The sequence below is a fragment of the Cynocephalus volans genome, chromosome 15 (assembly GCF_027409185.1).
Source record: "Cynocephalus volans isolate mCynVol1 chromosome 15, mCynVol1.pri, whole genome shotgun sequence".
Taxonomy (NCBI): domain Eukaryota; kingdom Metazoa; phylum Chordata; class Mammalia; order Dermoptera; family Cynocephalidae; genus Cynocephalus; species Cynocephalus volans.
Window position 1 is genome coordinate 10,179,248 of NC_084474.1, and position 27,306 is coordinate 10,206,553.

Below are 27,306 nucleotides of genomic sequence, written 5' to 3' on the forward strand. Positions count from 1 at the left end.
ACCTGGAATTCAGGCATGAGTTGGGTTTACAGGACCCACCTCATGACCAAGAGATGACAATTACAAGGGAAAAAAAGAGGCTGACATGCAAAGGGTTGAAGAGTAATTTGTTCATTGGGATAATGAGGCAGCCCTGTATAGAGTATCCCATACTACTTGTAGTGTACAGTCAAAACACACACACAAACACACACACACACAACACACATGCACAAAGACACACAAAGAAACACAAACACACACATACACAAACATACACAAACACATATGTAGGGTAAATGCTAGACATAGACCTATTCCCTCTCCCCATGCATACCAGAGTTCCCTTTCCCTCCTGGGAAACTACCTCTGTCTGAGGTAATTACCGAAGGAAAGGCACATCCCCTTTAAGACAAACAGAGGGCTGGAGGAAGCAGAGTAAGTAAGTTAGTTACCCTAAGTAAGTTAGAACACTGATGGTAAACTACTCTAACCCAGGAAGGTAGTGAGTGGACTGACTTATCTTAGCCTGGTCTCCCCAGAACACTGAGTTGGGTGAGGGTCTGTGAATAAGCATGCAAATTATTTACACCTCTACTTCGATCTGTTCACTATATAACTGTCATATGCACCCTATGGTGGGGCATATTTCCAGCTGGCCATCCACCATCAGCAACTCCCGTAAGTCTAATAAACTGATGTCTCTACCTATTGGCCTGGATGAGTTCTTTGGAATAGGCAAACATTATGAGAGTGTCCTCTCAGATTTGGGGCTCCTGCGATACAACATACATACAGAAACACACACACACACACAAACACACATATACAAAATGAAACAAACACATACACGCTATGTCTAAACTATGTCTATTCAAGATTTCAGTTACTTTCTGCAAAACATTTTACAAATTGATTCACCAAGTATATTTGTAAACAGAAAATTTAGACTTCCATATAAGGCGCTTCATTCTTACTAATTCATTTTTCATCTTCTTGAGAGTCTCATGCAGAAATTAAAGACATACTGAAGGGTTAAAAATGCCTAACAACTGAATCTACATTTGGTGGCTCCTCAGTTCCTGAGATGAACATACCCTGGACATAAAGATAAATTGATCTAATTCAGCAATCAAGATTTAATTCAATTTATAACAATATTGAATGTCTTGAGTATATTAGTAAAATGCTAGATACTGGAAAGATATCAAGACTCACAAGATTCATTTCTTCCATACTCATGGTCTAGCTACAAGGACAGTGACAGACACTGAGTCTGTGAAACCACAGTCCACCTTGGAAAGAATTACCTTAGCATTGGCTGTTCAGTGCTGTAGAACATGCTGGCAGGAGGGAAGGACAGTACAGGGAAAACCATTGCAATCATTGAAATAAGAAAACGTTTTGAACTAGGTCAATGGCGGTAGAAATGGAAAGGAAGATAATCCGATTTATCTCAGAAGTAAGTTTTTAGAGACTTGAGGAAGAAAGGGTAGCAATATGTCTGCGGGATGTGAACAACGGACGTGTGAAAGCAAGAAGATAATGGCAACGTCAAGCCGAATCTTAGGAAAGATACCAGCAACAAAAACTGTGAATTTTAGATTAGTTATTAAGGTCGTTTGGGAACTGTTTCAAAACTCAAGGAGAGCTCAGAGGAGGAAAAAAACGTGATAAGGGCAGAGGAGGGAGGAGGGGAGGCCGCTGCAGGAGAGCCCAGAGGCGGGCCCAGGACGCCAGGCAGTGACCAGGAGGTGGCGCTCCAGAGCCAAGGCAGGGACGCGCGTGCGCAGGGTCGGCCGCGAAGGTGACGCGGCGGTGGGCGGGGGCTGTGGAAGGAGGAGCGGTCTGTCAGTTCGGAGTCACTTGGGAACTACCCGAGGAATCCCCATATTCGAACCATCCCCGGTCCAAGTGCGCTTGCTCCTGGGCCGGCTCTGGCTCACTGCCACCTTCTCTGTCGGGGTCCCCGCCCCCATGGTGCCGCCAGCTCCCTTCTGCACCCGCAGCAGCCTGCTGACTCCACGTCACCTGCCCTCCTGCTGCTCTTCCAACTGCTGCCAGAGACACCTTCAGAAAGAAAACCCTGACTCCCGTCGCTCTCGAGCCTGAGTGACCTGACCCGCCTCAGCCTCACCAAAGCAACTCAGGCCCGGCCCTTCCTCTGTGCCCGCCAGGCAGTGCCTTGCTCTGTCTTCCCTCACGCTGCCCTTTCTCCTAAAATAGTGTTTTATCCCTGCTTATCAGCCCTGCTATCTTTCTCCCACGTCCCTTGCTCCCGGGAAAACCTTTCTTGAGTGAAGGCAGCCCCCCATGTCTGCAGCAAGGGCTCCCCTCTGTGTGTGTGGAGCCAGCTCCGGAGAGCCAGCCGCCAAATTCCCAGCACTCTGCAAGGTGGTCCTTAAGTATAGCCCTTGTTAGCACTTTAAATTACATAAATTTACAATTAAACGAATTGCATTAGTATCAAAGTTAAATTTTGAAATCCATCACTTCTAATTATTTTGGTACATTTTACTGTTATCTACGGTCTTGAGATTATTTCTGTTCATCATGGCTGGTTGGTGGAAACATGAGGGTACTTCAGAAAGCTCGTGGGAAGATGGAATTAAAAGATAATATGAATCCGTGAACTTTTTGAAGACCCTTGTACTGTATCATAGTGAGCTCCTGCACATCTTTTCCCAGCTCCACATGCAGGAATGTCACGTTGGTAACTAGAAATGGGCCATGGGGGGGATTATTTATAACACAGAGATTGACAAACGCTGCAAATCAGCCTTCTCCCCCCCCCCCCAGCCAGTTTTTATATCTGTACCAGCACACAACTCTCCTTTATGCTTCTATCCCCTCTTTACACATCATAAAACTTATCATTTTGTTGAATTATGGCCATCACCTAATAGACTATAGGTTCGGTAAAATGAAAGACAATGTATTTCCACTATCTCAAAATGATGTTAATAAAAATTTGTCACGGTCACCATGTCTGGTTTATATAAGCCATTGAAATTATGGCAAAGCAAAGCTCTCAGAAAGTTGAAGGTGCATGGCTGTTAACCATGCAATCCCCAACAGCTAGCTCAGTGGGCATTCAATAAACGTGTTGAGTGAATTCCGGATGAGTAAATGACTGAATGAATTTCTGAAGAGGGTGATATTCCTGCCTAGGTGGCACTGGTTCACTCTGTCTCAGGATGTGGAAAGTTGGATATTTGAAAGGAGAATAGCAAAGTCTTAGAACCACATCTTGGTGTACTGGAAAAGAACAGAACTGAGACTGAAATCAAATTTTAAGAGAAAAAAGTCAAGATTCTCTAAAACAAGATTAGAAAAATCACAGTTAATGGCAATCGTTTCAGCATTACATACTTTAAAGAAGCAATAGAAGGTCATTTTTCTAGTGGAAATAACTGATGGATAACTGGTGCATTTATATTAAGTCCAACCGGAAAACAAAAAGCTTTACCCGGAAGACTGGAATATCTGAGCATGGCATTCTGCGTCGTGACCTCCCCAGCGGAGTTTCTGGCCATGCACTGATAGATTCCTTGGTCTGACTCTCTGGTGTTTCGGATCATGAGTGTCCCATCATCAAACATGTTAAGTCGAGCATCATCTTCCAAATCCAGTGAATGGCTGGACATAAATGAAATACACACAAACACATACACACACACACACACACGCGCACACACACACGCACACGCACGCACACGCACGCACGCACACACGCACACACGTGCACACACGCACACACACAGTGATTTAGTGCCACTCATATTTAAAACTCTTAAGACAGAATATAGGACTTTGTTTCATGTATACAAATTTGTTAATTTATTATCTGAATAATTCAAGTTATTTTACTTTAAATTGTAGTCACCCCCTTCTCCTTTCTGAGATTATACCCTGAGCACAAACTGTAACACCACACATGGTAGAAGGGACGGAGTTTCCAATACCCTGCACTCCTGGGCAGCATGAACGTAGATAGTGATGCAATCTCTCCTATGAAAGGGATGTTTCAGCTCATTTTTACACTTCTGAATTCTTACTTTTTAAAAAAGGAATCATCAGATGGTAAGATTTTCATTCTTTCCCTGAGTCATTCAGTATACTTTCATATTTTGTTAAAGTGTAAAAGAAATATCCATAGTCAAACCAACATGGCTCCAAGTCAAGTATAATTACACAACTTAGCATTGAAAAAGCGTACACCACTGATCCATCTGTTGGACATTAGGCCCTCTTAATTGACCTAGACCATTTTGGATATACTACAAAAATGCCATCTGTCAACTAAATGGATAATTAATTGAGTACAAGTAGGTTTAGATGTATACCATCACATTACATCAATAATCACAACAATGGGAGTGCTAACATGGGTTACTTTTAGCAATAAATGCAATATTACTGACACATAAACGTATGTTGAAAATCTTTACAGAATTTTTTTTCTGGTCTAGATTTTTCTTCCATTAAAAATATTCAGTGATTATGTGTGAGGAAGTATATGGATGTTCACACAAGTATGCATATTTCTAATATATGTATTAGGCATAGAAGAAGGAAACCTACCCCCCTCCTATCATTCATCAGTCATTAAACATGTATTAAACATCTAAAATGTGCCATCCACCAAGAACACCCTTCACAGAGGAACAAGTCCATTGGGAGAATCCCGTTAATCTCCCTTTAATCTGCTAGTTTTACAAAGTCAATAGGATCCAAGTAAACATTTTTCTGCTAATTTCAAAATGTGCAAACACTGAAGAATAACTCAGCCTGTTCTCGTATATAAAAACAGTAAAGCACGTTGAAGAGATAGAGAAATTATCATCCTTATTTAAGAATTTTGTCATAAAAGATAAGAAAGCAGCAGACTGGCCACATTTCACCTTTATTTTTTAGAGTGGAGCAGAAGAGAAAAGACAGGACAGATGGAGACAATCTGTTCTTCTTCAACCATTGGGTGAGAAAAACCCATGTGAAGAAAAAGTAGCAATTAGCCAGATGAGAACTTCAAGTTGTCATTTTTGAAGAGATTAGCTTTAGGAAAAACAGGACTGCTTTCACATGGCCAGCAGTGCAAGGCACAGGCAAAGAAAGTAGATGGTGGATGTTCCTGTAAGTAGAGCTGCCAAAGCCACTCGGTGTAAGTAGCAGGGAACGAACATCAGAGAACATGTTTTCTTAAAGTGCCCAAATTCTAAAGGCTCATTTAGTATTCAGCAACTAAATCATTTTTATTTTTATTTTTTTATTTTTTTTTTTTTAAATTTTATTTTGTCGATATACATTGTAGCTAATTAATGCTCCCCATCACCAAAACCTCCCTCCCTTCTCCCTCCCCCCCTCCCCCCCAACCATGTCCTTTCTGTTTGTTTGTTGTATCAACTTCAAATAATTGTGGTTGTTATATCTTCTTACCCCCCCCCGTTTGTGTGTGTATGTGTGTATGTGTGTGTGTGAATTTATATATTAATTTTTAGCTCCCACCAATAAGTGAGAACATGTGGTATTTCTCTTTCTGTGCCTGACTTGTTTCACTTAATATAATTCTCTCGAGGTCCATCCATGTTGTTGCAAATGGCAGTATTTCATTCGTTTTTATAGCTGAGTAGTATTCCATTGTGTAGATGTACCACATTTTCCGTATCCACTCATCTGATGATGGGCATTTGGGCTGGTTCCAACTCTTGGCTATTGTAAAGAGTGCTGCGATGAACATTGGGGAACAGGTATACCTTCGACTTGATGATTTCCATTCCTCTGGGTATATTCCCAACAGTGGGATGGCTGGGTCGTATGGTAGATCTATTTGCAATTGTTTAAGGAACCTCCATACCATTTTCCATAGAGGCTGCACCATTTTGCAGTCCCACCAACAATGTATGAGAGTTCCTTTTTCTCCGCAACCTCGCCAGCATTTATCGTTCATAGTCTTTTGGATTTTAGCCATCCTAACTGGGGTTAGATGGTATCTCAATGTGGTTTTGATTTGCATTTCCCGGATGCTGAGTGATGTTGAGCATTTTTTCATATGTCTGTTGGCCATTTGGATATCTTCCTTAGAGAAATGCCTACTTAGCTCTTTTGCCCATTTTTTAATTGGGTTGCTTGTTTTCTTCTTGTAAAGTTGTTTGAGTTCCTTATATATTCTGGATATTAATCCTTTGTCAGATGTATATTTTGCAAATATTTTCTCCCACTCTGTTGGTTGTCTTTTAACTCTTTTAATTGTTTCTTTTGCTGTGCAGAAGCTTTTTAGTTTGATATAATCCCATTTGTTTATTTTTCCTTTGGTTGCCCGTGCTTTTGGGGTCGTATTCATGAAGTCTGTGCCCAGTCCTATTTCCTGAAGTGTTTCCCCTATGTTTTCTTTAAGAAGTTTTATTGTCTCAGGGTGTATATTTAAATCCTTAATCCATTTTGAGTTGATTTTAGTATATGGTGAGAGGTATGGATCTAGTTTCATTCTCCTGCATAACGATATCCAGTTATCCCAGCACCACTTGCTGAAGAGGCAGTCCCTTCCCCAGTGAATAGGCTTGGTGCCTTTGTCAAAGATCAGATGGCAGTAAGTGTGAGGGTTGATTTCTGGATTCTCTATTCTATTCCATTGGTCAGTGTGTCTGTTTTTATGCCAGTACCATACTGTTTTGGTTATTATAGCTTTGTAGTATAGCTTAAAGTCAGGTAGTGTTATGCCTCCAGCTTTATTTTTTTTGCTGAGCATTGCTTTGGCTATTCGTGGTCTTTTATTGTTCCATATAAATGTCTGAATAGTTTTTTCCATTTCTGAGAAAAATGTCTTTGGAATTTTGATGGGGATTGCATTGAATTTGTATATCACTTTGGGTAGTATGGACATTTTCACTATGTTGATTCTTCCAATCCAAGAGCATGGGATATCTTTCCATCTTCTTGTATCCTCTCTAATTTCTCTCAGCAGTGGTTTGTAGTTCTCATTATAGCAACTAAATCATTTTTAAACACAATTTAAAAATTAATATTGAACCCAATTAAGAATACTTGCAAAGGAATATGCCAACAATAATGGAATCTCATTTCTCAGAAGATGATTTAGTTCCCTAAAATTTTGCTCCAATACTCTGCACCCCAAAATACCAAACCCTATCAGATGTGTACATGCTATCTATTATCAGGCTAGACAATGCATTAGAACACACTGAGATTCACTAGTTAAAAATGATATAAAATGGACATCACACCCAGAAATTTAAAATATATCACACCAATAAATTTCAAATGCATTATTCCTTTTCCTGATTATTTCCTCTTTGTTCATATCTTTCTTATTATGCTCATAAAATTTGCTTGCTCATGAATCATGATGTTCCTTCAAAAAATCAAAGTAAGCCCTTGTTCATAGATTTCTTTCACATTGCCAGTGGGAAGCAAATTGAGTAGCAATCTTATACAAAAACACAAAGGTTTGCATAAGTGCAATATACTTAGCTTTTTTCCCCTGGAAAATGTGCAAATAAGCACATTTGATTTAATGAAGAAGTATCAAAAACCTCTATGAAGGCAATTCATTGGAACAAGCGTTTGTCAAGTGCTTTCTAAGTACTAGGTGCTATAGCTAGGTATCAGAAATATAAAGGAGAATAAGTTGTTATCACACCAATTAAAGATGTCCTCCACATACAAAGCCATCTTCAATCATAAATTAGAATACAGTTGTAAAGCTTGCTTGTTGTCTACTGGAACTATCATAATCATAATTACCAAAGAATTTAAATTTCTTTAGAATGGCCTAAATTTCCATGATCTAGAACCTCAACATTAAGAAAGGTACGGCTGGTTTAAAAATCTCTTTTACCATGTCACTACCTTGCTCAATGTCTTCTAGTGGCTCCCAAAGATTATAAACTGAAAGCCAAAGTCAGGAGCTATCTAGTTATTTTGCAATCTTTTTCAAGTTCTCCCGAGGCAAAACCTTTATTCTACCATATATGTCTGCCCTCTTTCCTGAGTCTAATCCTTATTCATTTCCATGTTGTCTTTACTCATTCTTCCTCCGGCCTGGAATAGTTATCCTACTCTTTGAATTTATTCAATTAGTTATTTTAAAACTATTTATTGATTACTATTCCTATGTGCTTGTAATCCCTTCACTTTCTTGCTGAGAACCCTACAAAATCTCCAAAATTACCTTGACAATTGGTTGATTTCTAATCTTTTAAAAATTATGATCAAAGAAAAGAGTCTTTAGGAAATCGATACTTTGCTATGTTTTGAGATTATGTATTTTTAATGTGTGGTCAGTACTGATAAATGTTTCATAGTTGCTTGAAAAGATAGTATAGGTTAGCATTTTGCGTAGCAGATATAACATCAGGATTCTTAACTATGTTTATATATTCCTACTAATTTTTGTTTTTAATTTTTTTTTTGAAAGAGTAGTATTAAAATTTCTCATTATAATTGAGTTTGTGCCAATTTATCCATGTAATTATCTCCATTTTCTGATTGTTTGCCAGCTATTTTGTTAGATATACAAAGGCTCATGAATCTTACATCTAGATGAACTGTACCTTTTATCATTAAAATTGATCTAATGATATGGAATTACACTATTGCCTTGAAGTTGATTTTAGTTTACATTAATATTACTATATCACCTTTATCTTGAATAGTATAACTTGGTTGTTATATCTGTTTATCAACTTACCACCTCTCAGTGTCATAACGTTTGAGATATGCCATTTATAAGTATCATATAGCTGGATTTTTTAATCCAGTATTTTAATGTCTTTCAATGGGTAATTTGTTGTTTTTACTAATGCATTTAAATTTATTTCTGATGACTTATTTTTTGTTTTGTCTTTTCTGAGCCTTTTCTCTGCCTTTTTAATTCTCACTCCTTTCCTTTTGTTAGATTGATCCTGTCTTCTTTATCCACTTTTTCCCTTCTGGTAGTACGGAATGATCTTTCTATTTTTTAGTATTTCATCTTAGTTTTAACAGGCATTCTTGACTTAACAAAAGCCAAAGTAAATATCACTCTCCACCTAAAAAATGAGGCACAAAAAATGATTTAACTATGTTCTCTATCCTTACAACTCATGTATTAATATTGTTTAACATTTTACTTCTCCCTTACTTTAAATTTATTCAATTCTTTAACAATCTCAGTTTGTTCATACTTACCAACATTGCTTTGCTCACCTTTGCTTCTCACATGTCACATTTTCCTAATGGACCAAATATCCTACTTTCTGAAGCACAACTATTTGCAGCTCTTTTAGCAAATACTGCTGAGTAAAGCTCTATTCTTTGTCTGAAATGTTTTCAGTTTACCTTGTCAGATAATTTAGCTGGATATAAAATGGAAGGAAATCAGGCATTTTGTTTCCTGAACAACCTGAATATATTTTATTTCCTTCTGTCTGACATAAAGCTTACTGCACATGTAATTGCTGTACATTTGAAGGTAACCTGAGAATTACCCTGGAATGAAAGATTTTTACGTCTGACTTTCAATGCTGTGATCACAATGCACCAGGTATGGATTTTTTTTTTTTTAATCCTGTTTGGGAATCAATACAATTCTTAGTTTGAAATTACATGACTTTTTCATTTCTAGAAAATTCCCGGTGGTTACTTCAAATATCACCTCTGGCTCATTCTCTCTAACCTCTGTTTCTGTAACTCCTACTGGATATATGTTTGATCTTTGAATTGCAGTCTCCATATCTCTTAAATACTCTGAAATCTGGCTTACTCCAAAAATATACCTTCTAATCAATTCATTTGACCTTGGTTGTGTCTAATCAGTCCTTAACCTACTCCTTTAAGGATCCTAAAATCACGATAGAGGTTATTCCCAGCGGGGGAGAAAAGGATAGTGTTAAGAAAGAGACTCATGGGCAGTTTCTAGTAAGTTGCCAGTACTTTTTCTTTTAGTCTAGCTCATGTTAAACAGAAGTTTCTTTCCAATTATTTGCTGTATTATACTTTATGCTTCATTCACTTTCAGCATATGTATTATCTTTCTGTAAAAATTACTCAACAGCAAATAATTACTAAGACTCGATGTTAAACATTTCTTATTATCAAGTCTTCCCTTTCATCTTTAATTTTTGTATATGATGTTGACAGATATCTCCTTCATTTTATTCCTTCTGTTAGATTTCTGTTTCTTTTCAAATGCATCTTAGCTTCTTTAATCGCTGTATTTGCAATTTTTATGTCACAAGTTCTATTAGGTAATGTGATTTTTCACTTGTTCCTTTTTAAATAATAATAAGTACCTTTGTAACCTTGGACACATTATTTTTTAATTTAAACTGCAAGAAGGCAGAGCAAGCAGTTTTAGGACATCACAAGCAAAGATTTCTGTTTCTCAAGTGCCCTTGAGCAATCTCCAGAGGAAAATAAATTAAAGTCTTCTATCCATTGAAGTCTTTCTCCTGGGCTAGATTCCAGATTTAATAGTATTCACAATTGCCTTCTATCCAAGCTATTTTTAAACTACACTTATTGGTTTTCTGCAATAATTAAAAACATTTTACAAACATGGCTGAGTTTCTGCCTACAATTAGAAATTCAAATTATATACAGAAAACATACAAACTATTTATAATATCTCAGAGTATTTCATAAAGACAAGCATAAAAATTCAGAGTTGATTATACACATGACAGAAGAAAATCAACATAATTCTGTGCAAGAATGGAAGAGACACGTGAAAACCATGCTAGTTATTAACAATCATTGATGATAATATAATTGTCCAAGTACTATTATTGAATTATATTAGGTATATAGTTCACTTTATATATCTGTTTTATGTTACTTACCCACTGCTTTTTTAGCACCTTTCTTTATAACAAACTTTTTCAAAGTTTGTTGAAACAATTTAATTTTACGCTCATAGGTTTTTAGACTCTTAGGTTCTGTGTTTTATCAAACAGCACAAGGAGTATAAAATAAATGCTAGTATTTAAATTTATCTTGTATATCCTTTATGGCCAATTTACTTACATAATTCCTCTATTGATTTACTATAGGAAAACTGCAATGTCAAATATGAAATATCGGTTTAAACCTAAAATAATTTAGATGAGGTTATATCAAATCATATTCAGATTTAAAACAAGCTAGTTTGTTATTAATCCCAATATTTTGTTATAGAAATAATATAAAATAATTTTAGTCAGTTCAAAATCATTATGTCCAGAAATACAGAGTTTTAAGGAAAAGTCCTCTAGCTAACTAAGCAAGTCAAAAAATAAGAATTAAAAAACACTTTTATCTCCAAGTAATTCTGACAATTTTAGTAAATCCCTCTCTAGATAAATGAGTTGAAGTAATATAAAAGGATTATTGAAATCAAAACCAGAATTACAACACATGCTCATGCTCAGTATTTACTTGTTATGGATCCAAATAATCTTAGGTTTGGGGTTTCCTTCAGCCCGGCAAGTGAAGTAGACAGTATTTCCTGATGTCACCTCCACATCTTGAGGCTCAAAAGTTATTCGGGGACTTTCTATAACAAAAGAATTATTAGTATTTTTAAAAGATACAACACATAGGGTATTTAAAAGTTATTAGTAATGTCTGTTAGGCTGAATGCTACACATACATCCATATTATTGTACTTTATATTGTACATGGGTAGTAGATGCACTCGTGGGTATGTATGAAATTTTTCAAAATGAAAAAATAAAAATTAAAAAAAGAAAAAATTATAACATTTTAAGATATTTTTTAAAAAGGGCTATAGGCAATTTTAACTTCTTTCTACATTAAAATTTTACACATCAAACTGCATTTATCCAGTAATACATGTACAAGTTTAGACATTAGACATATATTTGACTTAAACTTTAGAAATTTGTAAGATTCACTGCATAAAGAAATCTCCAATGAAGGAAATTAAGTAAATTTCCCTTTGTTTTCATTTCTAGTAGTTCAATGCAGCCATACTTATGGAAGGAGTTTGATTTTATAGGTCAATTTTTCAAACCAAGTACTTAAGTTGAGATTGCAGTTTTGTAGGCATTCTCCCTAGACAATTAGCCATCTACCTACCTACCTTATACAATTTACAAGAATTTACATGTCTATACCTCAAAACTGGTTGAGCAAAATTACTTATCAATATACATGTATGATCCCATTCCCAAATAATAGGAACTGAGTGGTAAAACATGGTAACATTTAAACTATTTAAATAAGGAAGTAGAGTAATTGATTGTTTAATGAATCAGACAATATTATTGAATTTAATTTATATAGAACAATGCATAAAAAGGACTTTCATTTTTCTAGTAAATTTCACCCAATTCTCTTTAAACCTTTCTAAGTGACAAAACTTTTATAAGTGCATTATTTAAGATTTCCTACTAAGTCTGGAGAACATTACATAGATCTTTAATAATCTCACCTACTTCATTAAAAGTCCATATGATCGACATCTTGGCTTTACTCTTTTTAAAAAAATGGTTCTATTCATTTGTGTATTTGCTTAAAAAAATAATTCAGCATCAACAGTGTGTTGGGCACAGAGCTAACACTAGTGATGAAGCAGGAATCAAAACAGATGAGGTGTCTGCACACACGGGTTTGTAGTTTCATTGAAGCAATTGAAGTTCAACGAACAGACACAATAAATACATAATAACAAATTGTGATAAATTCTTAGATGGGAAATAAATGATGCTTTGATAGATTATAAGAAGGGACCTGATTCAGTGTGTGTGTGTTGGGAAGGGGTATTAAATAAAGCCTTTCCAGGTAATTCATATTTAACAAGAGGACTGTTAAAAGAAGAAGAGTTGGAAGGACACTGTAGGCAGAGAAAACGTGGAAAGTCCTTGAGTGGAAAAAGGCTTAAGAACTTCCAGGAGCAGGAAGAACATCATGGTGGCGGAACCTTTCTGAGGAGGGGAAGCGCAGGAGCATGCAGGTTGGAGAGGGTGGCCAGGGACTGACCACACTGGAAGCATTGACCATCGCAAGAATGCTGTGTTTTATTTTAAGGCAGTGGAAAGCTATGGAAAGGTTATGGACAGAAGAATCAAGCATATGCTTTTAAAAGATATCCCTAAATATTATAGATTGAAGAGGTAAAATCCAGGCAAAACTTGAGTGTGGTGTGAACTAGAAGTTGGTAGTAAAGACAGGAGCTATGAACAAATTTGAGGTTTTTTTGGCAAGAAGACCAAGTTGTTTTTCTTCTCAATCTGAACAGAATTAAATTTGATTAATATGATTTTTTTCAAATTATCTGTTAGAGAAATTTTTTAAAAATGGCTTCCTAGTGAAAGGGTATTAGCAAATTTTTGCTGTAAGCAATCATCTGAGTGAAATTCCAAGAAACCAAATTACCTCACACACATATGTATATATGAACACATTCATCTATCTCTACTTAAAGCTATGCATAGAGATAGAGACATATAGAGATATATTCTTGTATTTATATTAAACGCTTTAAATAAAAATCAAATAATATACTAAGCAGCCACAATCAGTTCTTTAAGTAAAGTCTGATTGCTTTATTAAGCTTGTCAGAATATGAACATGTGCTTACTAAATCCAAGGTTTGCCTTATTAAAAGTTTACAGAGAGACAGTAGAACTAATTTTCATTTCTTTAGTCATATTCATTATCCCATCATAAGTGAAAAAAGTCAATTGCTGGATTTGTTGAGGGGTTTTCTAAGCAGTGAATATTAGCAATTATTTGGTCTAAAGTTGAGAAACCTAAATTATTGATTATTAGCACTAAGCGATACTGAGGTATAAATGGAGACTTTAAAGCTGGACACTACTTCTCGTGACCATTTTGAAAAATCATTTTTCTCAATATTTCTCCTCTGAAATTATAGAGATTGGATTAAATGACCCTCAGGGACTCTCTAAGCTCTTACAGTTTATGATGAGTAAAAACTTCCTTAAATAAAGAAGTGGATGATGAAAAGGAGATTGGCCATAATTTTCACCACATCTCTTACAAACACTTTCTGATGATGCGCTCTTACAAATACAACATCTATAACTGTCCTTCACAGAAAGAGCAAACAAAAGACATTTCTGTTTTATACGCATGTAGAAAATTACGAACCACAATTGAATTCCTCTACTGTAATGGAAGCGACAGAGCGCCCATAGAGTCTTCTGGGAAGTTCGCATGTAGCAGCAGCCTGTGTTTGGCCATTTTGGACATAGCTTTGCAGAAGTTCCCCCAGCCACATTAAGTCACAGTCACAAAGGAGAGCATTGGAATCCAGACGCCTAGACATGCAGGCAAGAATTACAGCAGTTAAAAGTGACTATGAATTTCTATAATGCTCTTTTAAGTAGAAATATTAATTTCCTCTAATTTACCCTGTATGTCACATTTTTGACTTCAGGATATCTAATTACCAATAAACAGATCTCAAGAATTTACTTAGTTGCATATCTTACACAGAGTAGATACATTTCCATATTAATGATTTTTTTTTGTTTGTTTGGATAAGACGCTTTAAGCCTTGAAAAACAGTTTCCACTTACCATGTACTACATTAAATATAAATAAATAATTGTGAGATAAAATGAACACTTACTTGTTTTACAAAAAACTAAGAGTTAAAGCTGTAAGTTCTGAAATGTCAGAGAGTGTTTACATGTTAAAGAACAGAGGACGAATGATTTGGTGGTGGTTTTTTAACTTTTCCATAGGGATTACTTAAAGAAGTGGCGGCTTTGTTGCTCAAATAGGCCTATCAACGTGCTGGTGCACGATGCACGGCGCTCCCCTTTTGTGAACTTCCTCGTCGTCAGTGTGAGTAGGCACTTGTTCCTTGTGTTTCCAATTCATACTAAAAGGCCCAGCTAAAAGGTTCACCTCTCGAATTTTCACTTGCAGATTGTAATAGGAAGGTGATGCCCCTTTTCATTTCTTTACAGTATTTCCTAATCTAGGCACCCAAGTTATTCACTTTTGCCAAGTTTTCAAATATTTTTCTAATCCATTCTAGCATTTTTTTTTCTCATGAAATAAAACTGATAGCTGAAGAGATTTATGGTGTAAATCTTCATTCTTGCCAAAAGATGTGTAGTGAAAGGGCACAGGAATGATGAATTCAACTTTCATCCTCCCAAGGGTTATAAAGTTAGCATTAGCTAATGAAACTCACCCATCTGTCTATGGTGGTAATCAGGTCACACTCTATGCAAGGAAACCCCAGTGATAAAAGGATAATGTGGACACATTTAAGATAGGGAGGAGGGTTCTGTTGCTTAATATCTTACTGTAATAAGTGGTGTTCCATATGACTTGTGCAGAATAGAAAATGCTAGGATTTTTATAACTTTTAATCAAGATTACACATGCACAAAAAGTCCTAAAAAAACTGGGAAACAAACAACAAAAATGAAATCTAAAAGAATCAATTTGAAAATAAAACAAAAATCACCTAGCTGCATTAATCTAAAAATTGCATCAATATCAAGTTACTAGAACAGGCAAATATGACAGTACAGAAATCATGCTATCCTCTAGATTTACAATTTAAAATACTTCCGGAAGAAACTATATACATTTTAATAAATTTAAGAAAAAGTTATGTCTGACAGTTTGGTAAAGTGTACTGTAGATACTGAGTTCATAAGATTGTTATATTGTATTCGAACTTTATTATGCTACACTGAAAACAATAGCTATATGTAGTAGTTTTAAATTGCTAAATTAAGGGGGGAAAAGTCTTAAACTAGTTATGAAGTTAGTTAATGATACAGTTATTATCTGCTTAACATTTCCAACAAGACTTCACACTAAACAGAGAAAATAGCCGTAACTAAAACAGAGAATTGATCCAGCCTCGTCAAGAGCGATGTATAAGATGTAGAAGCCAACAAGCACTTGTTCAGGAATAAACTGTTGGCTCAGCTGTCCTTGGCTGTTCCTTGTCACTGACTGATTTACTGTGTCAGCTACTTGCCTAAAAACACATCTATTTCAGCATTATTGTGTCCAAAGTTTACATTTACATTTTGAGTTTAATTTCTGATAATTTTATCAAAAAGAGTTTACAGTTGTTAAATATTAAAGATTTAGAGAAAATTATGTTAAGTGAAATAAGCCAGGCACAGAAAGAGAAACACCTCAAGTCCTCATTCATAAATGGGAGCTAAAAAATAAACAAATAGGAAAAGAAAGAAAGATACAACAGTCACAATAATACATTGAATTTTCCAAAGGAGACAACAGAACGGAGGTTACCAGAAATAGGAAAGGGGCAGGAGAGGCGGATAAGGGAAGAATTGGTAAAGAGTCACAAAAAAAATGATTATATTGTATAATGTTGAATATACTAATTATCCTGATTTGAGCAATACGTATTGTACACAGGAACTGATATTCAACTCTGTACCCCATAGATATGTACAATCAATTATGTTTCAATAAAAATAAACAAATAAATAAAATAAAAATTTTTTAAAATAAAGATAAAGTAAGCTCTTCCATCGGTATCACCATGACATTCCTCTGAGTTGAATGCAAGTGAGAATGTTGACACAAATCTCTTGGGAACATCGCAGGCATGGGGCCCTAACAGTCCAGAATGTTCCATTTCCCAGAGGTCATTACTGTTTATTGGCCTTCCAATGACTACATTTTCCCTTATGGATCCTCATGTTTGTGTGTTTTAGTAACAACTGAGCAAAATATCTAATTTCTTCTTATCATTATTATTATTATTATCTTATTGTTAGTACTAGCAACTTCAATTAAGATATTCATTCACAGTGGGGATACAAAACAAATAAAACAACTAAAGGATATATTTTCATTCTCCAGTTGAAAAACTCTTTTTATATTTGAAAAATAACATAGTACTAGGACTATGTTTTGTATAATAATCTGTTTGGGGAACCTTTCTGTAGAGAGTATTTCCAAATTTATAAAGAGAAAGCATGTTTTGAAATGTTGCCTATAACTTAGAGCAATGGATTTTGAAAACTAAAAAGCTATAGAATAGAGTATCAATAAGAAAAGTAGTTCTTAATCTTTATTGGACTATACTAAATAAAAGTAATATGTTGTTTAAAATCACTACCATTTTAGTGTTCTCCATTTTGAAAGTGTTTTTTTCATCAAATATCACACCAAGTATAATAAAGAAAAGGCTTCAGATAGTATTCAGTCGAGAATCACACCACTAAATTATTCACTTGGGCACATTCACTGATCAATGGACAATTTCTGAGGAAAAAGTGGTACCAGGTTAATTGATCTCTTTTATTTGAAAATAGAGTGGTACATCACTTGTACTTACACAATCCCTTCCACTTAAAGATCCAAAAACACTTTCTAAAAGGCATTTAATTATTTTTCATGGTACACTTAAGGAATATTGTTATCATGAGTTAGAAATGGTATGGTACAGATGGAGAAACCAGTGTCAGGTGAGCTGTCAGGGGTCACACTCAGTCTCAGGTGGTGATACGGGAAATGTGAATCACACTGGTTTCTCTGCCCCTCATGTGTTATCGGTGGAGGCGGAATTTACAGGCAGAATATATTCAATAGCAGGTACATCTCTTTTATTAGCCCTCTATCACTCTCCTGTATTCTGTTGTTCTTATCTAAATTATAGCCTGAGTAGGACACAAGTTTGTGGATTTGGAAAAACTAGGTGCCAGAGCCTACCCTATCTCAGACAGATCAGGATCTCATGGACCCTGGAGCAGTTTGTTCAGATCATCTGTAAGTCAGTTTCCCAACCATAAAATAAAGATATTTCATCAACACAACACACTAACAAAATTATCTTAAAATACTTGAAATAAGTATAGGGCATGCATGTAAGATACGTACTGGTACATCACAGTAAGTAGGGTCTCCCTCAGCTGCCTTGTTATTAGCATTTATTTTTGCATGTGTGTTCCAGCAATGGAGCGAATGCTGTTTCAATAAACATTAAGAGGTTGGAACAGAAAATCTGCTACTAAGATTTAACAAGAAAGAACAATAGAAAAAGATTAGAAAAAACTAAAAGGTTTAGCACTTTCTGACAGTAGTACAAGTCAAATTGATGCCCAGATAGAAATCTATATAGACAGGAAACAATGCACAGGAATTATAATTACAAATACACCAAGAGAGTAACTCTAATCCTAAGCGATGTAACAAATTTAATTAACGAGAAAGAGGGCAAGTGAAAAATAAGACACAGTATTCCTCCCACCATCAAAATGAAGGTTCCTGTGATCCTGTTGGAAAATGTCTTGGCATTTTGCATTTCCCACATATGATTAAAAAATGAGATTAGAAGTGTGCATTACCACAAATGGCTGTGATGCCACCAGTTCTGATGACAAATAAGAAAACTTTAGCAAAAAACAAGAGTTGTCAACCAATGCCTTTGTGGGTTTGAATCAGAGAACACCACTGAGGAGAAGACTGTGAGGCAGATCGTGTGACTGGGTTGATGTCCCCCAAAACTTGACCCACACAGTGATGGTGTTAAGAGGGTGGGAAATCCTATTATGGGGGTAATTTGAAAAGTGGGGCCTTGAAGAGGTGATTGGATTCTAGGAACATGCCATAATGAATGGATTAATAATGGTGGTCGGGCGCATGGTTCTGAGGGCTTTGAGAGCACATGAGAGTTTCTCTGCTCCACCGTTTTCTGCCATGTGAGACCTCTACATTGCTGTAAAACCACCACCAAAGAACACGCTCACCAGATGTGTACCCTCGACTTTGGACTTCCCTGCCCCAAAAAGTGTAAGCAATAAATTTCATTTCCTTGTAAGTTACCCAGTTCTGTGTATTTCGTTATAAGCAACAGAAACGGACTAACACCATCATGAGTATCTGCTGTGAAAATTATCAAGAAAGTAAGGAATATAGACTTGAAGGAACGGACTAAGAGTGGAAGAATTGTCCCCTTGATTATTCATAATCCTTTAAATGCAGTTTCCAAGCATTATTTCTAGGCAATAAATTTGATCACAAATTTATTTTCCTCAGTGTTCTGATTTTTACTTAACTCATTACTGAGCTGAGGCTCACAATATCAGAAGAGCAACAGCCACAAAAGTGACCTCCAAGGCAAGTGACAGGTGCACCTCTGTGAGTGTTCGACCATATGCTCGCCAACTGGCCCTGGGACTGTTCCCGATCTCTGGAACTTCCACTTGTGTGTACTGAGGGGAAACGCAGCACACAGTAAGAACATCGACAGAGCAGAAGACACAGAGCAGGCGAGGAGACACACAGAGCGAAGGAGGCAGACAGAAAATGAGGCACATCGAAGACAGGCAGGAGGAGGGAAGCCGTGCAGAACAGAGGCCATGAGAGAACTGGGATTTTTGTTCTGTTCAGTTTTGTTTAATATGGGAGGAAATGAACTGGGCTGACAGCTCGATGTGCGACAGGGGAAAGTAAAGCCTGGCCAGAGGAGTCAAACTTTCTCTGGAAATTCTCACATCTATTTTTTAATAAAAAGTTAAAGGAAAAGGAAGTCTTGGGAGTCTTTAGATTTGACCAGCAAGGAAATTACAGAGACCAAGGAAAACGTCTATCTTCGATATTCCTTTTGAATGTCACTTCTAAGAGAGTACGTGAAAGCTCGGTAGACTATCTGGGTCCTCTATCACTGCAGTTAACAAAACCATTTTCTCCTTAACATGCTAGAATTACAGAGATCTTTCACGGCAAAAAGAGACAAAGGCAATCATTGTTTGGGGTTCATTTATTTTGGAGAAAATTATAAGCTTTTTGTGTTTAAGCACTTGCTTTCACTTACAGTCTTTTTAATGAATCCAGATGAGAAAAGCTCCCAGCTGGGATTCTAGATAATTTGTTGTTATGCAAAAATCTGAAAAAAGAAAAGATAAATTTTAATCATCATCCAGTTACGATAAGTTTGAGGAACAAATATATTTTATTTTTTACCTAATTATGATTCCAGTGCGTTTTAAAAAGTATTTTAGTGATAAAGGGCAAACAGAAATAATTGTCATGTATACATCTGTCTTAAAGATTTATGTTTCTATATCTACTACTATATTGGTATTTTCTCAGTTGTGATCTTTTGAATATTTTAGTTTATTTGGTTAGAGATAACAAGTGCTAAAGTGAAATTCATAAGAATAAATATTGAAGCACGCCAGAATTCAAGGTGAGTAGACAATGTATTCATCATCAGTACATAATGTACATGTATATCAAATCATCACATTATACACCTTGAATACATGCAATTTGTATTTGTCAATTAATTATTTTTAAACAGAAAAAAGAATGGCACAATAAAAAATATATGACAGCAGACACCTGCAGGGGATCCTGCAGATGACAGCCCTTTGCCTGTGCCTCACTTACCAGCCAGCCCCAGTTTTGCTTAACTTAGTCCCATTTGATGCTGCTGGGGTCGCTGCTCAGCCACACAGTCACCTATTCACTCCACACTGTGCTCACGTCCCGGGACCAGGACAGGATCACAGAGAAGCGTATTTCTCAGGCTCCTGCACCCATGGGAGGAGGTGGCAAGAGGCGGGAGGCAGAGGAGACCCAGGCTATAGTGTTTCTCCCCCTCCTTGCACCCGGATAGCCTTGCACTGGTTGGGCGTCCTCCATGCTGCCCTGGTCATACCACCTCCTTCCGTATGGCTAGAACTTACGGCTTGGGAAATCACTAGCCAGAGACTGGTCACCAGGACCACCAAATGCATGTTCAACAAAGAACATGCACACATACAAAGAGAGGAGGAAACAGTGGTCTCTGCAAACTAGAGAAAAGATGAATGCCACTTTTCCTGAGACTCACAGAAATGGGCATATTCAAATTACATACAGAAAAATTTAAAAATCAGCTACATCCAGCCTCTCTCTGTGTCCTACTTCATGACTACGGTTCTTGTCTCAAAGTTAAAGGTCATTTGGCCATGTTTTCTTACTAGTGCTGTTTTTGGCTTTATTTTAACAATTTTCTTGATGAGGGTTTAAGGCAAAGGGGAGGGAGCTGGAGCCAAACTATTGTTACGGTTTTGGAAACTTGAATTTCACTGATGCACATCTGAGAAGATATATTTCCCTGACCCTTCCTATTGTGATTCCTTATACTCATCTTTACCTGCCCCACCCAATTCTCCAAATCAGAAGCAGTGACTAGAGAGGAGATCATGACATAAAACAGGTGCTGACAATGATGCCCACCTTGACTAAATCCTAACCCTAACCCTAACTCTACATTGTTCAATTTTAGCAAGAATCCTGCTAAGTCAGTTTAACCAGAATCCCCTACTCTTGATATCTGATTAAATTCCTCATTTCCCACCATCCCCCAGGTATTGTCTGGTCACCCTGGCCTGCAGTCAGAAAGAATGCTTCTAGGTCAGTTTAGCCAGAATCCTCTTACCACTGATTTTTCCTTAGTCCACTGACCCCACCCTGGCTCCTTGGCTATAAATTCCCACTTGTCCTTGTATTCAGAGTTGAGCCCAATCTCTCTTCCCCACTGCAAGATGGCATGGCACTGGTTTCTATACCTATCACCATGGCCCCCTTGAATAAAGTCTTTCTTACCATGATTTTTTGTTTTTGTCTTTTCTGTGACCGGCACTCAGCCAGTGAGCGCACCGGCCATTCCTATATAGGATCCGAACCCGCGGCGGGAGCGTCGCTGCGCTCCTAGCGCCGCACTCTCCCGAGTGCGCCACGGGCTCGGCCCCTTACCATGCATTAATAAGTGTCATTTAATATTTTTTCTTTAACAGTGTACAGATGGATGTCACACGGTAATTCTCATTTCCCACTCCAAGCCCTAATCCCTATGCCACTTCCCCATGCCAGGGAACATGGAAACAGAGTGTCATGATGGAGAAATAGCTTATAGTATATTGCAGCTGAACCTTGGAGAAGCTGTATAACCTGGACAATTTATGCCTGTTTTATGTTTGCTAGGCTACAAGTTTATTTCACTCTTTTACAAGTAGTGTACTTCTACGATAAGAACAGTAAAAAGGCTGCTGCTCCTTCTTTAAACATATTTTAAAGGCTGGAAATTGCATCAGCAATTTAGATTAAAAGATGTTATCTATTTTCCAAGCCAAGTAGAGCAGAATTAATTGTTTAACAAGCAAAACAAATGAAGAGGAAGCAAAACACTTCCATCATCACAGATCTTGAAGCAAGGTATGTAAGTATTGAAAAACCATTCTTGAATTTTTAAAAAATTTTGTACAAATGGTGATGAAATATCCAAATTAATGTTATTTCAACATTAGTTTATGTCAAACATATTATGTTTCCCAAACCAGACATAACTGCTACTCAGTATTTATAAACTGCTTTTTAAAGCAGATTAATCTCTAATTCTCAGCCCCTTTTTCTATAAAATAAGGAGTTATTATAATAATAATTACCATTTTTCATGTCCCAGAATATTACCCCAGTGACAGTACTAAAACAGCAGCACTGTTTCTACAGTGCTGATTTGCAGGGATGCAGAACTGTGTGCACGTAGTTTCTTTTCATGTCTTTCTTCTTTCTGACTTCCCTGAAGTTAATCTTCAAAACATTCTGCAATGTATTTGTTGATTTCTGCTTGTAGAATCACTTTAATTGTTTTACTCTCAACAACCTAAAAAGCACTTATTCCTGTATTAAAACATTTGCATAATTATTTGCTGCTGATGTCTTCTGTCAAAGATACTTTGGTCAAAAAACAGAAATTAGCATTATTTATTGTACGGAATTTAATACAAAGATCTATCTCTTTCCTGTGACAGAAATATACACATGATCAAAAAAAGCCACGCCAGGAAGATTTTTTTCTCATAAATGTTCTGAGAAGGAAAGTGAATCTTCTGCCTGAGGTTTAGATTAGTATTTCAAGTCATATCCCTTGAGAAGGAGAGAAAACTTCATACTCGGCTCCTCCTCCTTAAGAAACTTTTTGAAAAGGCCTTGGCTTTAATGAGGTGCACACTTGGCAAAGAAAACATTGTACAGTCTGACTGACTGCATGCCAGTGCCTCTTTATCAAGTTGCGATGCTGTTCAGAGTGAATATCCTTCCCAAATCAACAGAACGGTGTGCTTTCAGCAACCACATGTGTCCTTTCTGAAAAAGGAATACCAAGGATTTTCTTCTTTCTGATGTTTTTTTCATGTTTTCTAAAAACAGATCATTGAACATTCCAAAAGAAGCATGCAAAATACGAATGATTGCTTGATGGTGTCAGTATGCACATGGACAAACACGAGAAGCCAGCTTTACTGAGAATGTCCACAGTCTCACTAATCTGAAATTTGCAAATGGCATTGGATGAACATGGCATAATTGTAATGTTCTTCAATACCAATCATGAATTATTAGCCAAAAAGTCCAAATTCTATATGTTTGACATACTTTAAAGAGGGACTATTATAATTTTCTGCCTGTGCACCAAGCTCTAAACCAAATTGAACATTTCAACTCAGGTAGCTCCACTAAAGTTCATGGATTCTTTTGGCTGGCAATGTAATAATAAACAGTTTATTATGTTTCAAGATAAGGCTTATCTATTGGAGATGAGTCTAACTTTGGCAAAAAAGAAAAAAATGAAAGAAAAGAAACAAAACCAAACAATGTCATTTTATGTATCACAATTTCTACACTTCTGTAGACAAATGGGGCTGGAGTAACTGCAAGGGAAAGTGGCTGACTAGCTCTTCTTATCTTTTCATTTTAGTGGTCTATTGTGTGTACTAATTAAGGGCCATCTTTTTGAAACTTATAAACTCCTAATTCAGATTTATTTTTGTGTGGAAAACAGATACATAATTAAGTTTATCTACATAATTCTGCATTTTTTTCAGAAAAAAATACCATATCTTTAGTTAAAGACATAATAAACTTGTTAATACAAGGTATTAGAAGAACTGAAGTAGCAGAATATTTTAGTCTGATCAAAAGACAAAAAGGAGGTTGTCCAAGTGTCCTTTGGTTTGTCATTGTTTATTTAATAAAGCTTTATTGAAATATAACATTCATCTGGAAAAGCACAGATATCATAATATAGAGCACAATGCCATTCCCAAAAGTGAACACAGTTGTGTAATCACCACCCAGGAAAAACAAAACAAAACAAACAAACAAACAAACAAATGCCAGGACTGCAGAAGCTCCCTCCTGCTGTTCCCAGCAACTTCCTTCTTCATATTTAGAAGTCAAATGTTAACCACCATTCGACCTCTAAATAAGGCATATATTCCTGTTACCTGTTTTTTAATTTCTTGCAAGAATAAAATCTAACTATGCAATTTTCTATGTTTGGATTTTTTTTTCTCAGAATGTTTCTGAGATTCGTCTGTGTTGTTGTAGCACTCTATTTTATACATATACAACCGCTGATTTCTCTAGTCTGCTGTTGCTGAAGACTTAGGCATTTTCCAGTGTGGAGCTATCAGAAACAATGCTGCTATAAACACTCGCGAACACGTCTTCTAGTGCACAAACATGTGTGTTTATGTTGTGTATGTCACTAGAGGTGAAACTGCAAGGTCACAGGGGATATGTATGTTCAACTGGAGTAGATTCTGCCATATGTTTTCGATGGAGTTTGAATGTGTTGTCCCCTCCAAAGCTCATGTGGAAATTTGATCCCCAATGTGGCAGTGTTGGAAGCTGATTGAGTCATGGGGGCAGATCCCTCATGAATGGATTAATGCTCTCCCTGGGGGAGTAGAGGTGGTGAGTAACTTCTCGCTCTACTATTTCTCTACTATTTCCCGTGAGAGAAAGTTGTTTAAATGACCCTGGCACCTCCTCTCTCTCTCTTGCGTCCTCTCTCCATGTGATCTGCTTGTACCCACCGACTGGCTGCCACTTTCTGCCATGAGTAGAAGCAGCCTGAGGCCCATGCCAGATGCACCTGTCCCAGAATCGTAAGCCAAATAAACCTCTGTTCCTTATAACTTACCCAGTCTCAGGTATTTCTGTTATAGCAACACAAAACGGACTAATACAGTTTTCAAAATGGCTTTACCTCATTTGCGAAGTGCTTGTTCATTTCTTTTGCGGTTTTTAACTGAGTTATTCATCTTTCTTCACCGATTCCTAACTGGAGAATGACTTAAGTGGCTGTTCTATAGTGCTAAGATGGAGGCTCTGCTCCTTAAGCTAACAGCAAACATCCTCTCCAGGGCAGTCCAATGGGTTGTGTAAACAGAACATGGAAAGCAGAAGCAAAGGACTTTTAAAAGACCAACACTTACAGTCGCTCTAATTTCAGAAGGTCGCCAAAGGTCTCTGGCTCTAGCGTTTCCAGTTGGTTGAAATGAATATACCTGGAAGGCACAAAACCAAGTTGGTTATTCCTCGTGCTGGTGAGTAAAATAAAATGTTTGAGGAATTAGCAGCAGCTTTAGCGGAAATTATGAAATTTGCTGGCCCCGAGCACTACATATCAGATACAAATATTGGAAACTCTGAGATATTTTAAGTTGCTTCTGCTCTTCACAGCTGAGTCTAAAACTTGACGTTCCAAAAGGGAACCTGAAGCCCATTCAGAAGGTGTCATGATTGCACTTTTCTCAGGGAACGCTCTTGAGTGGAAAGATGCTAGGTGGTTGAAGTTACTCTTTTATTCATTAAAAGTAAGTGAAGTTAGGGCCGACTGGATAGCTCACTCGGGAGAGTGCGGCGCTGGGAGCACAGCGGCACTTCTGCCGCGGGTTCGGATCCTAAGGATAGGGATGGCCGGTGCACTCACTGGCTGAGCCCGGTGCGGGTGACAGCAAGCTGAGGGTTGCAATCCCCTTACCGGTCACAAAAAAAAAAAAAAAAAAAAAAAAAGTAAGCGAAGCTAGAGTAATAATTAAGGTTGCAACCATAATAAGGCACATTATAAGTGACCACATGCTTATTGACATTTTCAGATAGGGAAAATTTTCCTGTCTGGAGGAGGCAAAAAATGCCATATTTGATGTAGTAGTTTGAATATTTGGAATGAAATAATTATTACACCTGGGGATGGATGAGAAGTAAGGTATCCTTTTTTTGGTCGTGGTAGAATTAGACCTTTCAGTGCTCCATATCCTGTCTATGCAATTGATCCCAGTGGTATTTCCAAAGCTGCCGGTGCACAAAGGCTTCTCTTGGAGCAGCACAACTGAAAGCAAAAAGGTGCGTGTTTCCCTCAGAAACTCCATGGTGAAATGGAGAAGCGTGCTTCCAAAGCAGAGAGCTGGACAGCCCCTCGCAAAGCAAATCTTACTAATAAACAGCACGTAAGGCTGCCTACTCCCCTTAGAAAATTTAAAGTACACCCTGCACCTGGCTTCTGAACACAGCCTTCTCACATCATCTCAATGACATCAACAGCGACATGCAGCAGTCTATAGTGAACTGCCTGCAGAAAACACCTCAGACCCAAAGTCACCATAAAAAGGAACAAACCAAGTTTCATGCTGAATTGCGAAGAGGACACTATGTCTATGTGGGAGGACACGGTAAAGGGCACTTTGACTTCGTCAGCGGGAAGTCATTTGACTTGAAGTAAGGACACACAAATAAAAGGAGAAGGTTTTTATCTTATGTTTCCATAAAATACATTTATTTAATCATAACTGAAATACCTTTGAAAGAAGAAAATAAAAATGTTTAAGGAAAAGGAACAATTCTACTTCATTCCTAGGCTCCTTTTCTATAAAATTGTTATTACAGAAAAAGCACTTCTGACACCTAATGAAAAAGCATAATGATGAAAACAGAATGCACAGGATGTAGTTCGGAAGGAATGGATGTTTCACACCACCTTAGGGTGGAGCAGTGAGCATGCACCCTCCCGGCCAGACGCGTGGCATCATACTGGGGTCCCAGGCGCTCCTCCCCAGGGTCCTGCGCATTGTGAAAGCAACAAGAGGGACACTGTACAGATGCTGCAATAATGCCTCTGTACTTGCATTAAATGACTTTCCCTTGTTACTTTGAATTACTCACACATCACACACTCACACATCACACGCATGCAGTCACACACGAACAAATCACACTCACGCACAGTCACACACTCACACTCACACATCGCACTCATGCATAGTCACACACTAACACACACATATACTTGCACGCTCACACATCACATAGAGACACACATCACACTCACACAGGCACACACTCACACATCGCACTCATGCATAGTCACACACTAACACACGTCACACACACATATACTTGCACACTCACACATCACACACAGACACACACATTACACTCACACAGGCACACACTCACATCACACATATCACACACTCACACATCACACACTAACACACACATCACACACACATACCCTGA

General features: G+C 37.2%; 1 protein-coding gene across 1 annotated transcript in view; it reads right to left on the minus strand.

Moving 5' to 3' along the window:
* Positions 1 to 27,306, minus strand: part of PXDNL (peroxidasin like) — a 430,031-nt gene that overhangs the window by 114,590 nt on the left and 288,135 nt on the right. The window contains exons 5-9 of the mRNA XM_063079245.1: positions 25,224 to 25,295; positions 19,769 to 19,840; positions 14,092 to 14,261; positions 11,392 to 11,509; positions 3,449 to 3,618 (exon numbers count right to left, since the gene is read on the minus strand). Of these exons, the coding sequence (XP_062935315.1) occupies positions 3,449 to 3,618; positions 11,392 to 11,509; positions 14,092 to 14,261; positions 19,769 to 19,840; positions 25,224 to 25,295 (602 nt within the window). The remainder of the gene's footprint in view (positions 1 to 3,448; positions 3,619 to 11,391; positions 11,510 to 14,091; positions 14,262 to 19,768; positions 19,841 to 25,223; positions 25,296 to 27,306) is intronic.